Source organism: Cygnus olor, chromosome 1 (assembly GCF_009769625.2).
Source record: "Cygnus olor isolate bCygOlo1 chromosome 1, bCygOlo1.pri.v2, whole genome shotgun sequence".
In the NCBI taxonomy this organism is placed as follows: domain Eukaryota; kingdom Metazoa; phylum Chordata; class Aves; order Anseriformes; family Anatidae; genus Cygnus; species Cygnus olor.
Window position 1 is genome coordinate 153212803 of NC_049169.1, and position 19858 is coordinate 153232660.

Consider the following 19858-nt stretch of genomic DNA (forward strand, 5'->3'; position numbering starts at 1 on the left):
TAAGCCTAAGTGTCAGAAACACAGCTAAACTGTCAAGAACATGAGAACTCCTTCTAGCCTGAGATACGTAATGTGAAAAGTCTAACTTCAAATTGGTTATGTGTTGCTGAATCCGAAGCAATGCTCTATCTCACTAGCAGATAGTTGTACAGCATTTCATTTGTACAAAACAGTTCAACCAATGTAGTTATGAGGAATGTTTGTAGTCGTTCCTAATTTTTCTTCTGGGTTATACTGTATATGTACATATGGTTGTATCTGGAAGTATTGTTCTGTTTAGTAGTGATTTTCAGGAGTTTTCTGTAAATAAAGATATATTCACTTGGTGTATTTCCTGGCTCTCAGATGAATTATTGCAGCTGCAGAATGACTTGACAAAGAGGCAGTATGCATGATGTCAATTAATAATGTGGGTGAATTTGACAAGCTAAAGGTTGCCTGCCATTCCTCCCCCCCCAGTCCCACTTTGGACATTCAGTCTCTCTTCCATATTTTAAAAGATACATAACATTTCTACATCTCTCAGATTTGTTTCAATTCACCGAATAAGCCTGAAAGTGACTTGAAATTGAGGGGCATATATATCTATCCCCATGTTTTCGGCCTGATTTCAAATGTTGGGGGGAAAAAGCCTATGCATTCATGCCACGGATATAGGATGGTTGGAGATGTTTACCTTTTTCTCAACATCACTGGTGTTTTTAAGAGAAACAGCAGATTGATTTTCTGACTGCCAGCAAACTGAGCTTTATCTGCAAACTTCTGTTAAAGATGGTGGATGATTAAAATCACTTCTTAACCTAATACTGAAAAAGCAAAAGTATCATACTTGAGTATAACTAAGGAGTTCATGATTATTTAATATGGTGAACACCTGCTAATGAAAAACAAGAGTAAGATTTTGTATTTGATTCCAAAAGAAAGGAATAAAATTGAGCCTGGTTTTATTTTTCAATGTCAGTGAAAACAAATATTTTAAAGCTTATGTGGCTTTAAAAAAGCATATTTTCTTAATAACGAACATGTTTCTATAATTTGGAACACTTAATTCTTAAATGCTGTTACTATATGCGGAAGTATCTTCTTGCAGTTTTTTTTAACTTTGTGTTTTATGACTTATTTGATCCATGAGGTGTTTTTTATAATTTTTAATATTATTTTGTGGTGTTTTGCTTTTAATACCTCCTCACCTCTCACACTCAAGCAGTTAACACTGACACTTTTCAAGTCACTTTTCAGCGCAGTTCTGGACTAGATGAATGACTCAACCGTGAGAATAGGAGAAATTTTACTCCATCAAATCTTTACTGTACTTGAATATTCTAACTTCAAAAGCCACCCCCAGCTAATGGGGTGGGCCTTTGTAACAATAATCACCTTATAGATCAATCTCTCAACAGGGACAAGTTAAGATAACATACTGCCATGTCTTCTTCTTATTTTTTTTTTTTTTTTGGACCATTAATATGTGGAGTTTTGTCTTGTCACACTTGTCCCTGATCATTCCTGGTGTTGTAGTGTGTGGAGTGTAGGTAACAAGTGAGCGATCACACCCCCTTCCAGGCCCAGGTTGTGAAAACGCCTTGTCCATCTCTGACCTAATCTCAGATTTTTTTTAACGCTTTCGACGTGGTACAAAATCATTTCTATTGTGCAATTACTTGTGTTCCAGAAGATTCTGTGAAATTTTCATTTTTTACACGTAGGAGTTTAAAGTGCCTAAGGCTTACTTTGGTACTGGTGTTAGAAGCAGAAATTCACAGTCACAGTGAGATTTCCTGCAGTCTGTCAGCCTTCCTTTTCTTCTCTCAACTTTGGCATAGAATGGGAGCAAGTTCTTACTTAGTAAGCATCCTTTGGTAGACAGGAGGATATCCAGGGATCAAGGCCATCTTTCTCACCTTCAGTTGAACAATACAAGTCTCATGTTTTTGCCCGCTGAAATCTGCAGTTGAACTGTTCTTCTTATTTTGGTATGAATTGTTGCTTTTCTTGAGTAATAGTTTTTATATGTAGCAACAACACTACCCTAATGTCTTCATTCAAAATAGTGAAGTTATGTTGTCAAGGGGGAATTATTTTTACTAGTATTTTCTTGGCAATGGTAATAAAATAGAGGAAAACACTTTTTTTCAATGGCATCTAATTCTTACTGATTCCGATCTTGTCATCTTAATCTGGCTGAAAAGAATTCTTCTGAGAGAATAAAGCTGCTAATGTTTGAATGAAAGCAAATTGTCATTAGTGCCTGTTCTCCAGTACTGTATTCACAGGATGTTTTCTGCTGAGCTTCTGTCCTAGCTATAGTGATATAACTGAGTGTTGCTATATTTTATCATCTTTTTAAATTGAGAGTATCATTAATTTTTGTTGTTGTTTATCAGACAGCATTATTGAAACGTCAGAGTCGATACATTCATTCAACAGTTCCTGAAAATGCGGAGAAAGAAGCTCAAAGCTTGTTTGTAACTGAGGTAATGTTGGAATTTTATGTGGTTGTGTGTAATAGCAGTGTTATAACTGAAGTGTATTACTTTTGCTTTATTTATTGTTTAAGAAACAAATAAAACCCTGAAAAATTATGAAATGTTGCAACTTAGTTCTCAATGTTTCGCTTTGAGATCTAGTTCTGTTTAGTTTTCTCAAGGGAAAGAAAATTTCTAGGGAAAACTAGTATTTTTTTTCCTTCAGTGGCTGGAAAAGAAGAATTACTGAATAGCTGTGAATGATACTGTTTATGTAACTGATTTTGAGGATGCTTCTCTCTCCACCTTCTCTTACCCTTCATGCTTTTGGCTTTTGCAGATGGATATGGGTGACTTATATACATAATATTGATGACAATAGTGAATCTGAATGAATCAGTATGGCTGTCTTTTTATTAATGTGTTTCATCCTAGTCATTCTTAGTTTGTTCTTAATAATCTTGTAGCTTGCTGGAACAGAAGTATTCATCACATTAACACTTGTAGAGGCCAAAATTCATCCTCGCTGATCAATTTCTGTGCTACATGTAGAAGAAACATATTCTCAAACTTAGTTTCTCTTAACTGCTTTCTTGTGTTGGCATTCCCTTGGTTCTGACTGTGATACCACGTTACCTTTAGTGTCTTGTTGAAGCCTTTTAGGATTAAAAGGTTTAAGTTTTTTTGTCTTTATCTACTGTTTTTCAACTAATGCACTTCAAGGTGATGTTTTAACATCTGAAACAAATAAGTGTCTGTTGTAATATAAGGAAAACTGATGGAGCTTCAAATAGCTGAATCTATCTCAAACCTTGAAGTGATTTCTCCACAGTGATTGATAGATAGCCTTAATACCTAACCTAAACAATTCTAAGATAAATTTGGAAGTGGTAGACGAGGAGAGAGGAATGCTGTAGGTAATTCAAGAAGTTTAATGAGTTTCTGTAGAAACAATTGCTTGGCAAATATTAACTTTGTATTTTGAAATATAAAGAAAAATATTTTTGAAGTATTAAATGCTATATATGTGTGCACGTAAGTCTATTCCTGTAAAATAGATTTTTTTTTAACACAGGATTTCTGACAACAGATCTTGTCAGTTTTATGTTACTTCAGTCAAAGCCAAGATAAATCAGTACTTTTATGTTGTAACAATATGGGTGGAGTAAAATGGTATTTCCTGTGTTCTAGTCCAGGGCTATTGCTTTTCAACAGCTGCAAGCATGACTGCACTTAAATTTGTGCTTTATGCTAGAGAGCATGCTAAGCAAACTTAGGCTAGAAGCGTAAATGTAAAATGTAATATTCTATTTTAATAATGCATGTGTATTGTAATGCTGAGGTTTTTAAAAGCTCAGTCACGTTTCCAGCTGCAGTGAAATGCTGCTTTAACTTTTCAGACAACTGAAGATGGTTAATCCAGATGCTGAATATACTCACCATTTTCTGATTTTGTATGATACACATCTATATGATAACACCCTATTGAAACATCATGTGTTACAAAAAGCTTTATGGCACTGAACAGTGTCGCAAAAGAAGGGAGGTGTACAGAATTTTTGAAGATCCATGTGTAATCATAGTAGTTCATAAAAGGTGTATCTGAGGAGGATTTTTGTGTGTGCATCTAGTGAATGCTGTTGTTATAGTTAATTCTCTTCCAATTAATGCTGATATTTGGTTTCCATTTAAATAGTGCATCAAAACCTACAATTCAGACTGGCACGTTGTTAACTATAGATATGAAGATTACTCAGCAGAATTTCGACAGCTTCCAAAGTATGTATGTTATCCACTGGTATAGTACAGATTCTGAATTTGTGAAGGAACTTTAATATCAAAGTAGTTATCACAGAAATGTATTAATTCATGTAATATGTGCTTTGAAATATGCTATACCACTTTTTATTAGTAGCGATGATGAAGATTTATAGGGTGGAATTAATATGGAATTTGAAGGGATAAGATCTTGTTAAACCATTTTCCGTGAAGGTACCTTAGTTACATTGCCTTACTCATAGGGAGGCTGAAACATGAATTTGTATCATGGACAATTTAAAAGTAAATGTCAGAACTAAAACACGCTAACGTTTTGATGAAAATTAAATGGTGATATCTTTGTTTTTGTAGCTCCAAAGGCAGCTTTTAGAGCTCTCTTTAGAAGCTTAGGAAATAGAACCTAACAGACAAATATTTATAGAATATTAACTGAGAAAGGTGGATGCAGTTATTTTTGAGTGTTGTACGAATACGCTGTATACCCAAACAAGCAGACAGTGTTTATCTAGGTTTATCTAGAAATCTGAGTAAAAAGGTAAATGTTGCTTTTCTGGAATCATGTTTGTTTTGTTCCCATTTTGAAACTTGCATTTAATGACATATAGTTTGGAATGGATTAGCTCTTTTTTAAGTGCATATGCTCCTCCTTGTTACAGACATGCAATGTAGCACCAACTCATGTTTCTTAGGTGCAATTAACTTTGATGTTATGTGCATCGTTCTGAGAAGTTCTTGGAGAAAAATATAATTGCAGATGAAATACATCTTCATGAAAAATAAAATAAAAAAAACTGACATAGATAACGTTAGGTTCTCAGTACATATTTAATCAGATTTGTTTTTTGCTATGCTATGGATGTTTGGTATTCATTTTTATGTTTGTATTGATAGTTGATAACAGCTTTAGAAATTGTTGGAACAAAAGTTTTGTTTAAAATTCCTGTGAAGAATGAGACTTGATTTCACTAAGATATACTATTCCCATAAGTGAAAAGCTTTGCTGTATTTGTGGCACATAATACAGATGTGTCTTCTACACATTCTTCTACAGTCTTCTGTAGTCTTCTACACTTCTTTCTTCACATTCTGGAAGGCACCGTAGTTTTCCGATAGAGGTGGGGAAGAAGAATCAGAAGGAGGAACTTACACTGTTTGGTTTCTAAAATGTTGCTTTTAAATTGACAACTTAAAAAACAAACAAAAACCCAACATTGCTTCTGCTGTCGTATGTTATGTCCTTCCTAAGTCCAGATAACTGTTTGCATTGCAGTTTGTTATGGGTATCAGTTATTGCACCTAAGATACTGAGAGTGCAGTGAACAAGAAGGTACTTGGTTCTCTTCAGTTAAGCATAAGGACAGTGACAAGCAGAACAACAGAAGGGCTGTGACCAGATATACAGATGAGCAAAATTACTGGATAACAGAGATTTCATGAAAAAAGTACGTTTTTTAGCCAGTTATTCTTGTACTTTTCCCTCGGCAGCTAGAGAAATAACACCTTTATTTTTGCAATATGAAATATGTAACCAATCATGAAATATCTAGTATTTTATAAGCCTTTTCTTCCCTAGTAAAGGGACAAAACCGGAGAAGCTTCCAGTGCATTTATATGAAGTGGATGAAGAAGCAGACAAAGATGAGGTGAGATAACAAAATAATTCCTTGCTTTCTCCTGCTCTCAGTAAAGAATGTTTGTGGTAAGGAGAGGTTAAAGTTGGGTTAAGTGTTGATGTCAATAAGTGACAACTGATACTGTATTAAACAGTCTGATTTGGAGGGTAAAAAAAGCAAAACAAAACGAAAAAGCAACTTGTACCTACCTCCTTTGAAATAGCGTTGTATTCCTTAGATCTGTCGTATGAGTAAAGCAAGTGTTGACAGATGCTGAAACTGAAGAAGTTTTTAACAGTGTTGAAGTATAATCCTTGAGTTTTAATAAGGTCTATCTTATTTTATACTGTTTCCTTGTAGATGGCCATGTATAAAGAAATATTTTATGTAGTTTAAGTTGCAAAGCTGAGTAAAATCATAGGTGAATCTGTTCCAACATGAAAGTACACACACTTAAGAACACATGGCAGTATAGCATACAGTTAAAATTAGAGTTAGCATATGAGTTACAATTTGATATAAATTTGAATGTAGGATGACTCCTGAAAATCTGAAAAAGTCAAAGTTTACTAAAACTCTTAATTGTTTTCCTTTTTTGTCCTTGGCCTAGGGAAACCAGTTATCTATAGTCTCAAGCAATTTTCAATAATGTCTTGAATGTCAAAGACTTTTTTTCAATAACTGCTTCTGTTATTTGTGTTATTTAGTTTTTACCACACCCTGTTCAAACACAAAGTTGTTAAAAGCTAGTGCTTTCTTTTTGTATGAGTACTTGAACTCTTACATCACAGAAAATAAATAAATAAAATGCTTTTTGTAGCTTTGCCCATGACAATTACTTTGTTTATAAATTCCTTGTATTCAGAACTGCTGTGTATGAAATAGAAGTAGTTCCTTACAAGTTTTCCCAGATTAAATGTGGAAAAAGTAGTCCAAGGAGTATGTCTGAATAGGTAGATCTCTGAACAGTCTCAGGATGCCATTTTTTCCCAACATTGCTATTAATGTGCACTGTAATATTTGGACGGACAAGTAATTTCATGTATATGTATGCAAATTTTTCTATTTGTATGGTGGAAACAGTTATGTTCTCTGTTATACTGAAATTTAAAAGACTTGGCATTATTTAATGCGATAATATTGCTAACAAGAGAAGTGTTTTACAAAACAGTGAGTTAAACTTGGAAAAAAACAAATGGAGATAGAATTGACTGTGATTGTTATTGGGGAAAATGCTTATGTCTACAGTTAGTTAAATACTGCAATAATATAGTTTTGCTATTGCCAGGTGGTAAGCTTTTTTCTTTTACTAGGAAATGTAAGTGGAGGGGACTTCCTATTTCATTTTGTCCAATTTCCTGTTACACCAGGCAGTAATGTCATCTCTTCCAGAGCTACAGTCACTGAAGAAGAGTTCTGTTACTCTTTGCTGAGGAACTTAACAGATAAACAGAAGAAAAAAAAAACATGTTAGGAAGAGGAGGGAGCTTAATGGGAGTAGGATGGGGATGGGGGAAACAAATTCTTTCCTCAAGGGAAGAATACCCTGCTTGTTAAAAACAGTTGAATTGTTTTGTATGTTTTAATCTAATCTAAAAAAGTGAAGAGGCTTTTCTTTCAAATATTAGCATCTTTGTTTGCCAAAAACCATATGTGCAAACCTTATATTAAAAAATGTTTTGTCTTCTTTCGTTTTTTTTTTTTTTTTTGAAAGAAGATTTATTAAGAGAATGATAAAACCCAAAAAAGCTCCAAGTGATTAAAACTGAAGGAAAAAGACACAAAGATTAAACTAAATCTCACACTATTACACAGGGGAGAACTACCTTTCTAAAAGTAATTCATGCTATCAGGCCATCAAGTTGATGTTTATAAATGGAATTTTTACGTCAGCCAGGGGTACAGGATCAAGATTAGGAGCTGTTTTTGTTGAAACAGTTGCTGTTGGAATAATTTTTGGAGCACAGTTTGTGGGAAAGATCACTTAAAAAAAAAAAAAAAAGTGAAGCATAATGTGCAGCAGCACTAATAATAATAAAAAAGAAAATTAACTTACTGGCTGGAAACAGGAAGTATGTTTTCAGTGTAAAAGTTGTGTGTTAATGACTATGGACTCCGTGTTCCTTTGTATTAACAGATGGTAGGCTGGATAAATTCAATAGCTTTTTGGCTCAGTAGGCAAGAATTCTGCCTGATGGAAATGGTGTAACTAGAGAGGCCCAATGATACTCAGTTTTAGTGGTAGGAAGCATCATGCAGTTCAGTAGAGCTGGGAAACAGTGTACCTCAGAGGCTATGAATTGCAAAGTCTTAATAGAGATAAATCTTATCTTTTGTTAATACAGATAATGAAGGAATTCTTGTCATATCAGGCATATCTTGTCATATCCTGTCTATGGTTTATGTAACCACAGAAAAAATGTAATTTCACGATTACATAGCTTCTTGTACAGAACCAAGTTCTGACAATAACTCATCATCAACTCATCACCTTGGACTTGTAAGGGTGGTTTTAAAACCATCCTTTCTTTGGGGATAACTCTCACCAGCGTAGGTAGAGAATCATAGTTAGAAACCCGGTGTCTAGATTTGTCATCTTTGTAGCTTGATTATGGTACAAGAAAAATTTTCTAGGTAACGGAGTCCAGAGCGGAGGGGCAGGTAATGACTTGCAAATGTGAAACAAGTAGACTGCATCTGCTTGGACAGTGAGACTCATGGGGCATATGAAAATTTGCTATTTTTGTTCTTTGCTTCTGGGGCATCTGTCAAGTGTTCTGAAAAGTTGGTGACCGTGTCATCCTTGCTTTACCTCATTTTCTTGTAAGCTGACTAGAATATTTGAAGGAACAGATTGACACAAATTTGCCTTCTGTTTGCAGGTTTTTTTTTTGAAGTTCTCATACGCATATGAATATGCAAGCTAGGCAGAATAAATAAGCTGTAAATAAATTAGCTAAGGACTTCTTACAGAATGTTCCTTGATTTAATTCCAGAAACTAATTAATATTATTCAAAATTTGGTTCAGCTGTTGAACTAATGACTGTCACCCATATGTAATTACTTTCTGTTGTATTTTGTCTTCATAACTGAGAAAAGGAATTAGAAAAAGTAGATGTGGCAGTTGAGGAAGGTTTTTTTTTGTTGTTGTTGTTTTTTTTTTTTTTTTTTTTTTTTCCAACTAGATACTCAGCTAATTTTGAAGATTTGGGTGATTAATTGTCAAGAGTATTTCTCTTTTAGATGGTTGAAATTCTTCCTGTAAGTCTAGTTAATGTTTTTGTTGTGTCAAAATGGGTTACCTCAACTGAAAAAAATGGTAGAGTTGTCTGTATGCTACTGCTGTTAATGATTGCTTCAATAGGTGATTTAATATTTATTATGTGGAAGTTGTAGATCTGTCACTTTGATCAGTTTTAATAGTAGGGTACTGCTTTTTTAGTAGGTGTTAACATGCTGTGAGGTTGGGTGTAGTTTCCAAATTCCAAGAACTGGTATATGGAAGTGGTATACAGGCAGTGAGTGTCATGTGGGATACATGCGCTGAATCTGCTGGTTTTTTTTGAACTTGCCATTACTGCCGAGTTTGGTCTTATTTGCCTTAGAAACCTTTGATTCCGATGTATAAAAGCGCAGATACAATTCAAGAATTCAAGACAGTTTTCTTTAAATTCTTAAGAAAATAACGTCTTTGAGGTAATACATATAAAACAAAAAGGTTTGAGAAATCTTGATTGAAGTTTTGGATAAGCATGAGCTTATCCAAATCTGATAATATAAATCAGTAAAAATTATTGCATGGGGAGATTAGAATGTACAAGAAAAAAAAATACACCTTACAAAGTAAACACTCTGAGTTTTCCATCTTCCCTTCCCAGAGCATTTAGAATTTATCTTGTCTAATGTTTAGCTATCTAAATATTTAGTATTTAGCTATCTAATTGGATCATCCTGCTGGTGACAGAGAGAGCCTCTATAACTGGCCAAGTTGTATATCAAAAATTAAATAAGGTCAATCTCACATTCCTTGTCTTTAATTAAAATAGTTGGAATATTTGATATATAATTTCACAGTATTTGCTATATAATTTAATAGAGCATAGTTTTCATTATATTATGAGTATAACTATTCCATCTTTAAAAAATAACTTCTGAAATACGCAAATATATGTAATAGTTTTAGTCCGTGATGCTAAACTTTACTTTTTTTCCACCTCCCTGCCATCATCTCCAGGACGCAGCATCTCTTGGGTCTCAGAAGGGGGGAATAACAAAACAAGGATGGCTGTACAAAGGCAACATGAATAGTGCAATCAGTGTGACAATGAGAGTAAGTTTATGAATGTCCTATGCATGGTGAAAAATGAACACCAACGTTGAAATATCAGCGTCTTTGAAATATCAGTGTTTTTGAGAACGTCCATTTGTATGTGCTTTTCTTTCTAACAAAAATAGCATGGGGTGAAAGAGATGCTTATATGTAATTTATAGCTTTGAAATCTTTCTTGCTCTTTACTGTACTTAAATTTAAAAAAAAAAGCGTTTAAAAATCCATTATGTGAGAGAAGTGTAGTGTTTTAAAGTGCTTTCTCAACTGGGCCCTTGTAGTGTTAATAGTAGAAAAGGGGCTACTTATGCAAGTCTTTATTTGTACTACATCTTTACTTATAAACAAATTTAGACTGATTTTGTGGGCATCACAGTTAAATATTTTACATATAATGTTGTGGAGTCTGTTGAAAATAACTTTCAGGTAACACAGGACAATCTTCTTGCAGATTTTTCAGTTAATTTTATTTTTCAAAAGTTTCTTTTTGACTTAATGATTTCAGTCTTGTTTTTTAATGATACCCATTAGGTTATGTTTAAGTAAAGCTTTTTTTCTCTAGCTGGCTGTAAATAACAGTTATGGGTTTTGAAATATGAACCTTACTAATACTAATGTTGAAATTCTTTTTCTTTACTTCTTTCTTTTCACTAGTCATTTAAAAGAAGATTTTTCCATTTAATCCAACTTGGTGATGGATCCTATAATCTCAATTTCTACAAAGATGAAAAAATATCAAAAGAACCCAAAGGATCAATATTTCTAGATTCGTGCATGGGAGTGGTTCAGGTAATTATAATTATTCTGCTTGCTTTTCAGTTAATTCAGTATTTTATAGCAAATGGGTTAAAAAAAAAATAATACAGATAACTTTTGTCAGACATAGATAAGCATCTGTTATGCAGAGGAACAACTACATATGGTGAGTCTTGAAAAAACAGTGAACTAGATTCTGAATTGAAGGAGGCCGAATTTGAAAATTTTCTCTGAAAGAAACAAAAATTACTAGTTGATGTCAAGTATTAATGTTAAAAGCAAAATTTTAAGGCAAAGACAAAAAATAACACTCTTAAATTATGGCAAAGTAAAGACTGCATAAAATTAGAGTTAAGTTCAATTACATTTTGTTCTTACATGGGTTGTAAAATGTTTTGCATAGCTTCTTGTGTGGGATTTTTGTTGTGGGAATTGTATTAAATTCAGTCACCCTTCCAGATGCTTTCATTTGACCTTTATAATATTACTTTCATGTGCTCTTCATTTTAAAAAAGTTAAGGGCTTTGGTAAAATGTTTGTCAGTAGCAAGTGCCAAAGAAAAGAATGTTTTTTGTTGTGATTCTGCTATGTATTTACAGTACAGCATGTAACTGTTTTGTTAGGCACAGCATACCTGGAAAAAACCCTCGGGTTTTAGGGTTTTGTTAACTTTGATAGGAATAGGCAAAGTTTAATAAAAATGCATTTTTAAAATAATATTTAATTTCTTAGTGTAAAGTTGTTTGAAGATTTATGCAGAGATGCAACAGCTTTACAGAGGATTATTTTTTCTAAATACTGTAAAATTTTGAAAAATCTTGTAAATTTATTCATCTTGCAAGTTGCATATTGAGATTTACAGAAATTGTTTTGCTTTAGGGGTAGAATTTTAGCCAATTCCACTGCAACTAATTTGATTCATGTTTTTAAAACAATCAAACAACAACAACAATAACAAAAAGGTTCATAAACACATTCGTGGTCTTTGTTTTCCAAATCTTACATCTTTCCTTCTGCTCTTCTGGTACAGCTTCCTCTGCTTTGGTGCCTTTCTCTCTCATAACATAAATTACCCATCTCAAGGCTGTTTCTGGCTCTTCTTGTTTCTCATTTAGGTGATGACTAGTTTCTAGTTGTCAGCCTGTGGCTCTGTTACAGGCTATTGAGGGCAATACTATATCATTTACATGATCAGAAAACATTGATATTTTCAGGAGTTACAAATAGAAAGGCCCTTCAGCAAAGGGAGGTGCAACCACAATAGGTGCACTTCACCGAAGGGAAGTGTAAAATCCTGCACCTGGGGAGGAACAACCCCAGGCACTAGTATGTGCTGAGGATCACCCAGGTGGGAAGCAGCTCTGCAGAAAACAACATGGGGTCTTGCTGGACACCAAGTTGAACATGAGCAAGTAATGTGTCCTTGATGCAAAGAAGTGGGCCGTCCAGAGAGATGGAGTCCCCATCCCTGGAGGTACTTAAGAGACATGGGGATGTGGCACTAAGGGACATGCTTTAGTGATGGTATGCAGTAGGTCAGGTTGATGGTTGGACTTGATGATCTGGAAGATCTTATCCAACCTAAATGAATGATTCTAAATCTATTGGTATCCTGGGCTGCACTAGGTAGGCAAAGTGTTTTCAGCAGTTCAAGGGAGGTGATGCTTCCCCTCTACTCAGCACTGGTGAGGCCATACCTGGTATTATGTCCAGTGCCATCTCATTCTGTGATTCTAGGTTGGTTTGTTTGTTTTTAAATTCTGAAAATCCTTTTTTTCCCCTACATTATCTTTCCTTGAAGTAGTGTCATATTTTCTGTTCCATCAGTTCAATTCATGTAACCTGGAATATCCTCAGACTTTGTTAGAAGTTTTAAAATTTTATATAATTTACTATAATTTTTATAAACTTACATATATATATATGTGTGTATATATATATATACATATATCTTCTGCAAGTAAGATTTTGGGCTAATACAGTAATTTCTAAGTAAAAATATATTTTGGACTTTTAAAGTTTATAGTTGTCTTGAATGTTATGCTGTGTTCTGCAGTACTTTCAGCTAGTTTGTTGTGGCACTCTGGGTGTTCAGAACAGCATCTAGAAATTTGAGACTATTTATGGATCAAAATTAGGTGCAAAACTGAGATTAGTGAATTTCCACTTCCCTGAAGCCAAGAAGTGATTCAGTGGCGAGAAGAAATGGTTTTAGAAACAGCTGTTTTCTTCACTTGAACTGTTGATGGAGGGACAAGAAAATGAGACTTTGAATTATAAAATACTATGCAAATGGTCCTATTTGAGATACATGATTTTATTACTATTTTTTTTTATTTTTAATTATTTTGTATACCCTCTGGCTGATCCTATTTTATTCATTCTTTTACTGTTACTTATTATTGGCATTATATTAGCATCTAGAAGCTTATATGTGGAAAAAAAGGGTCTTTACACAACAAAAATTGAAATTCTATTTAATAGAAGTGGAAAATAAATAAAAAGACGCCCCACCTCTGCATTTTACAGTAGTCTGTCTTGGAATTCACAGAAATAGTTGTTCTTTTAAGGTGAACATAATTCTAAGCTGTTGTTCTCAGGAATCAACCTATTTGTTTCAGAGTAAATCTGTTTTTATGAGGGACGATTAGTGTTCCTATTGCTTTCTTACAACATTTCCCATTTTTATTTTAAGTTCATTTAGTACATAGTCTATTTACTCTTCAAATGCAGAGGGTGCACAAAACAGAAAAATGCTGGCTTCACTAACAGATATTAAAGGTAAAGCAGTTGGAATATGCTCCTTCACCAGCCTTTCTGTAAGGGGAATGCTGAGTATACACAAAATTATTTTGAGGGGGTGTGGTGGGGCGTGTTTCTTGTAGTCTTGGGATATGTTAAGACTTTTTTTGCATTGCAAAAGGTCTAGTCACGTAATATATGCAGCCATATAAATACATAGCTTAATCACTAATTCACTGATTTGTGAAAGCAGACAAGTGGTGAGATGCACCGCCTATGTCAAGGATTTTAACTGTGAAAGTTAAGGGTTACTGTTCTTAAGATTTGTTGTTTACTTCCTTACTGATTTGAATTGGTAAGGCTGCCTTAGATCTGGAGACCACATGTTTTTTTTGTATCCTCTTTAACATAAACTTATATTTGGTAGAAAGCTGAATGCTTTGCCAAGCAGTAGTTATTCTGTAAATTGAAGAATCTGAAGTCTGGTGAAAACCAAAATGTAATTTGACATCAAATTTAACTTAAAAGAAAACCACCCTCAAGTCTGTCTTGTTGTTTATTTTACAGGTTAACTAATGAGTTTGTCAGACTTTTTAAATTAAAGTGATGATAATACAGAATTTTCATTTGTTGGCATTTGAGACTTGTGAATTTATTCTCAGGAACATGAGTCAAGCTAGGTAGTATTTGTGAGGCCTGGACTTAAATCACAGAAAAAGGATGACAATGGTTGAGGAACAAAGGAGGAATGATTGATTCCCAACTTCATGTGTATTTAAAATTTGTAATAATCAATGTATTCACAGTTGAGACTGCTTATGACAACTTCTGGTATAAAAACCCAGCATACGAAGGATTCTCGCTCAAATGTTGTTTCGTGCTCTTTTATCAGTAGATCTTGGTTAGTTTCGCTTCCAGGTGATCTGAATACATGAACACTTGATACTTGTAATGTGGTACTTATTGTCATATTTTATTATTATTTTTTTAATCTTTACAAGCAAAATGATGGGAGAGAATGGAAAACAGGCTAATATTTTATATAGTTCCATTCGGTGAAGTAGTACGTGTAACTTCAGAAGGTCAAATGTCAGACAGTAAAAAGTATAATAATACATTTGTTCAAAGTGCGCGCCTTTGTTAAAATATTTGAAGTACAAAAGTGTTAGATGAATAGCATCATTAGATTTGTGAGTAGACAAGATGTAAAGATGTCATAAAATCTTTCATTTTATTATAGAACAATAAAGTCAGACGTTTTGCATTTGAGCTCAAGATGCAAGACAAGAGTAGTTACCTTTTAGCTGCAGACAGTGAAATTGAGATGGAAGAATGGATAAACACTCTGAACAAAATCCTTCAGCTTAACTTTGAGGCTGCAATGCAAGAAAAGAGAAACGGAGAGTCTCATGAAGGTAAGAAGGGTTTCCAGCTATGCTGATACACTTATGTGACCATGCCTATGTACGTGCATTCAGAAATAAAGGCTTTATTGTTGTTAAAATTTATTTTCGTTTGGTCATAATAATTGTGGGTCTTTTCATTGTCTGTTGAACTGATAAGAGTTATGCCCTTTTGGCAGCATTATAGAATAAAGGGACTGTTCAGAAATCTAGGTAATAGAACCCAGAAGGAAAAATTGTGACCAAGGTAGCTTAAGAAAAAGAGAAAACTGAGGAGGGACTTGTTTTTAAAATGCATAAAATATGTCAAAAATGGAATAATCTGTTCTGTGTCTACTGTAGATAGAAGAACAGGACATTGTGATAGCAGTGAGGTATTTAAATTTACACATAACTTTCTTGACCACAAATATTTCCCTAAAGATTTCTTGGGTATAGCTCATTTGCTGTTGGAACCCTTTAAGTACAGGTAAGGCAGACATCTGTAAGCAATGTGATGCAAGTATAGTTGATAGCTGGGTGACGAAAGGAGAGTCTATATGTCGTCTTGTGCAATTTTCGTCCTGAGAGTGGATAGGGAAGAAAATTGGTATCAGACTAAGGACATGCCTATCCAAAAGAACCTGGAAAAGGTTATAGGTCACTGTGCTTATAAATATCACTATATACCAAAAGGGATCATTAGAGTTTAAAATCAGATGTGGTTTTTTGGTGAAGATAGTCAGAACTTGATATGTTTGCAACAAAAGCAAATCAGAAAAAAGAGAAGCCTGCAGCTTTGTGAAGGATATTGTAGTCAGTGGTCCCCAAATGACCTGAGAACCAGAAGATGGTTCTTAAAACTAACTGAATGGTTTCAACTCCAGTAATCATTGGAGAGTAGTCTTGGACACCCAAACAAACAGAGGGAACAAGTTTGGAGATCAAGTTACAATGCATAATGGAAAGAGTATTGTAAATTTGTGCATTGAGCATCTTCTTTTCCAATGCAGGTATCAAAATTAGTAATAAAGCTGATAGCTATTTTCTAGGTAAGATTAGGAATAAGTGCTACTTTACATCCTTACAAAGTGAAGTGATGGAGTTGACCATAACCCATTTGTTGGTTGTCATTTTTGAGGGGATGTGAGTTACAAACAAACTAAGCAGAAATACCTTTGCTGCAGAAATTTGTAAGTCATTCTTTGATTTTTTTTTTTTTGATTGCAGATGATGAACAAAGCAAAATGGAAAGCTCATCAAGTAGCTTTGATAACTACTATCCTGAAATTGCCAAGGTAATATATATTATGAATGACTACTCAGGATATAGAGTACTAAACATAATACTTAGTTGTGTGGACTTTCAGTAAAGGTAAGATATTGGCTTCCAGTCAGTTTGTGGTACTTTAAAAGCTTGGAAGGTCTTGTCAATGGGAGTGGTTATTGAGCTTCCTCAATTTCTGCTTTTGGAAGCAACCTGGCTGATGTCTTAAAGATTTATATAAAGCAAATGTGCATGTTGTCTCAAAGCAGCAACTTTTATTTCAGTAGTTCGTGTTTTACATACTTTGTATTGTTTTACTGCATACAAGTAAGTGTTCAAGTACTTCAGTAGAAGTAATCTAGTTATACTCAAGTTTTATCTTTACAGTTAAAACTGTAGAGAAGCTCAATAGCAGTGATGATGTACTTGTGCTTGTTAAGGAGGTAGCAAATTCATGAATATTTGCTGTATTGACATAGTTCTTGCATTTTAGTTTTGTTTTTGTAGAAGTGTGGTTAGAATCCTGAGTTGCCCGTGTCTTTGAGTTGGAATTCTGTAGACCTTTCCATTATTGCTTGTCCACAAAGAACAGCAGAAAGATCATTCAGCTAATGTTTTATTTGAATATGAACTGTAATACTCAATTTTTTGCATAGTGAAAACACCTAGTAAGTAAAACAAAATAGAAATAGAAGAAAATAGAGTAGAAATACATAGAAAACAAATGTAACTGTACTCTAGCCAATTTGCAGACTTGATTTCAGTTAAAATAGTGACTTGTATCTTTTAAGTTTTGTGAGTTCTCTAGAGAAGTTTTTGTTGAATTACCAAAGGACTGGAGGCTGGTGACCTTTTTCTATTGAAGTAGCAGAATCATGACTCCTTACTATTTCTTGTGTCACACAGCCTGCAGTCTTGACACTTTTCTCCTTGACCATGCTTTAGAATGCTCCCCTCTTCTTTTCAGAGGGTCTGCCTGACCTAGTCACTACTCCTGAAGGAGTACAGCTTATAAACTGAGACCAGGCAGTAAAACAAATGCTATTTATTAGCTAACACATCAAAAGATTCACTATACACTAACAGGACTTTAGCACCCAAACTGGCTGCCTGACATTTCTTTCTGTAACCTGTTTGTAATCAACTTGGCGCGTACACACAAAAAACTATTATGCTAACTCCAGCTACAGTTGCATTTGGAAATGAATTGGGATTGTGGTGCGTACAATCAAGTTTTCCTTGGAAGAACTGTGAGCACCAAAAAGCATAGTTACATGAGGCCATGGAAAAGATATTTCCAAAACAAATATAAAGTTAGATGTCTTTATTGTATGTAAGATTTTTCTTTCTTCATAGCTGGAGCTATCAGAATACTTACGTCCCACATGACCTTTGGAGTGGACTTCTATTCAGGGCTGTAGCACCTGCGTACCATTTTAGTACTACAAATGCTGCTTCCTGTTACTATAACCTTTTGATAGGAAGCACTGCAACTCTGCAGGCTAGATATTTTCCTAGCATGTTATTTTCCTCAGCTCTTTAAGCCTTGACTCTTTTTATTCTGTGGATACAACCTATTTAAATTTGTTTCTTTCCAAATAAGATGTTTGGTTTTCCCATTCAAGTTCATCTTTACTATTTGCTCTAATGCATTTTTCTAGCCTTTTTTTCCCCAGAGAAGAATAGGAAAAATTCTCCCCATTTGCATTAGTACATTACTTGTGCTTTGACTTGATTATTTTATATAAACGCTGTTTATTTTTGAAGATTTTTGTTCTCTGTTCTTTCTTGCATTGTCTTTTCAGCTGTTATTTGTTGTTTGGTTTTGTTTTTCCCAGTGGAAGACTTCTAAGGCATTGAGCCTTCTTTTAGATGAGTTTATAGTTGCTCTTTTATTTTTTGTTCATTCTGGAAGGAGATTTTCACAATAGATGAATTTATAACCTTATGAGGAAAGAGTAATTCCTTCAGGGGTGATATTAAAGCCACCTGACAGTAAGGGAAAAAGTGTCTTCCTAGGAAAGGTTTAACCCTTGTGAGTACATCTGAGCCTTCCTTTTTCCAGTCAACAGCTGTTAATTTATAACATTAAATAAAATGGTTTTGTACACTTCAATGTACAAATGTGCACACGTACAGTTGAATTTGTCAGTTCTGCTGAATCTGTCTGTTCCTGTACAAAGTGTGAATATAGTTTTTTAAATATTCATTAAAAAAAAAAATTAATTAGACCTCTGGCTTAAATAACGATGTGACTATCATAATCAGTGTGGCCAAGTACCTGCTTAACCATTGCATGTCCCAGTGTTTGTTGAGGTAGGAAAGCATTACCCTGTTACACTGAGGAAATGGAATTCCAGAGTCACTGCCAGCCGGTAGAGAGGGTTGCTGACTATCCATTTTCAGTTCTTGACTTCTGCCCAACTCCCCAGCAATCTGCCTGTCAAAAAATGTGTATTTTTGTCTTGTCTTCAGTGCATAAAACGCAAATCTAAAACCATTCAATACGTTTGGGCTGAAGTAATTTCTGGCTTGCTCGTATGACTAGGTCTTCTTCCTCTTCAGGTCTTGCTGCTGACCATTCCCTTTCCAAAACATACAAGGGAACTTCTTGTCATCTTTAAACTTCTTCACAGTTTAGTCGTGTGTACCTCGATTATGCTAGCTGCTGAACAAGTGAAGCCTGCCAACACTGCTGGTTTTAAGTGTCTTGATCATGTCTTCCACAGCAACTGCTGTCTTTTCTCCTGTGCAGTAAAGATCATAGTAAATGAAATCAATTAAACCATCCACATTCAAAATCAAACCTCAAAAGTTACTCTTCTGTTATGCATCCTTTAAGTTTATTTTAATTTTTATTATTAGGCTAAAATAGAGTTCTGAGCTACTAGAGCTGGTGGCATGTTAGGAGTTTCTTAAAGCCTCTAACAAAGCAGATGCAGAGAGGAGACCATTTCCTGCTGATGGTCAGTGATCAGCATTTTGGGTTGGTAACATCTTCTAGCCAGTACAGGCTGATCCAAAAATAGACTCCCACCTCAAACGAAATACTCTATATCCCTGTTTAGCTATACTTTGGGAATGGCAACCATGCTACATTGTTAATTCTGGCTCAGGGATGTGTCCATTTCTTGTCTCCCTTGACTTAAAAAATCATACAATCCTCTTTCAACGTTTTATGGAAAAATAACCTATGTATACCAGCAATTTTCACATTCTATTTGTGCTACTTTTCTTTTACTGTTAGAGGTAGGTATCCACAAATACTGTGCAGGATCAGTGTACTACCTCCTAGTTCTGCAAAGGAATTTTTCAGTGTGAGAGTTTTGTCTCTCGTACGGCTTTTTTTTCCTTTGTCTACCCACAGAAAATCCACTTCATTGGCAGTAGAATTCAAGAAAAGGAATAAAACAAAACAAACAACAACAACAATCTCTGATTATATTTCTTAATTTAGCTAACCTGTTGCTTCCTGAGCAGCATTATAGTCTCGCTATAGCTCTGAGTTTTAACCTACGTTCATACT

At 34.5% G+C, this 19858-nt stretch overlaps 1 protein-coding gene and 1 long non-coding RNA gene across 13 annotated transcripts in view; one reads left to right on the plus strand and one right to left on the minus strand.

Annotated features, from left to right (window-relative positions):
• DOCK9 (dedicator of cytokinesis 9) overlaps nucleotides 1-19858 on the plus strand; it is a 131107-nt gene that overhangs the window by 43258 nt on the left and 67991 nt on the right. For all 11 annotated transcript variants that reach the window (XM_040538214.1, XM_040538269.1, XM_040538258.1 and 8 more), the window contains exons 3-9: nucleotides 2385-2474; nucleotides 4162-4244; nucleotides 5818-5887; nucleotides 10093-10188; nucleotides 10840-10974; nucleotides 14924-15098; nucleotides 16296-16363. In XM_040538214.1, the coding sequence (XP_040394148.1) occupies nucleotides 2385-2474; nucleotides 4162-4244; nucleotides 5818-5887; nucleotides 10093-10188; nucleotides 10840-10974; nucleotides 14924-15098; nucleotides 16296-16363 (717 nt within the window). The remainder of the gene's footprint in view (nucleotides 1-2384; nucleotides 2475-4161; nucleotides 4245-5817; nucleotides 5888-10092; nucleotides 10189-10839; nucleotides 10975-14923; nucleotides 15099-16295; nucleotides 16364-19858) is intronic.
• LOC121060467 overlaps nucleotides 14981-19858 on the minus strand; it is a 28309-nt gene continuing 23431 nt past the window's right edge. For both annotated transcript variants that reach the window (XR_005814823.1, XR_005814824.1), the window contains 2 exons: nucleotides 18614-19079; nucleotides 14981-15059 (listed from right to left, as the gene is read on the minus strand). This is a non-coding gene — a long non-coding RNA (uncharacterized LOC121060467). The remainder of the gene's footprint in view (nucleotides 15060-18613; nucleotides 19080-19858) is intronic.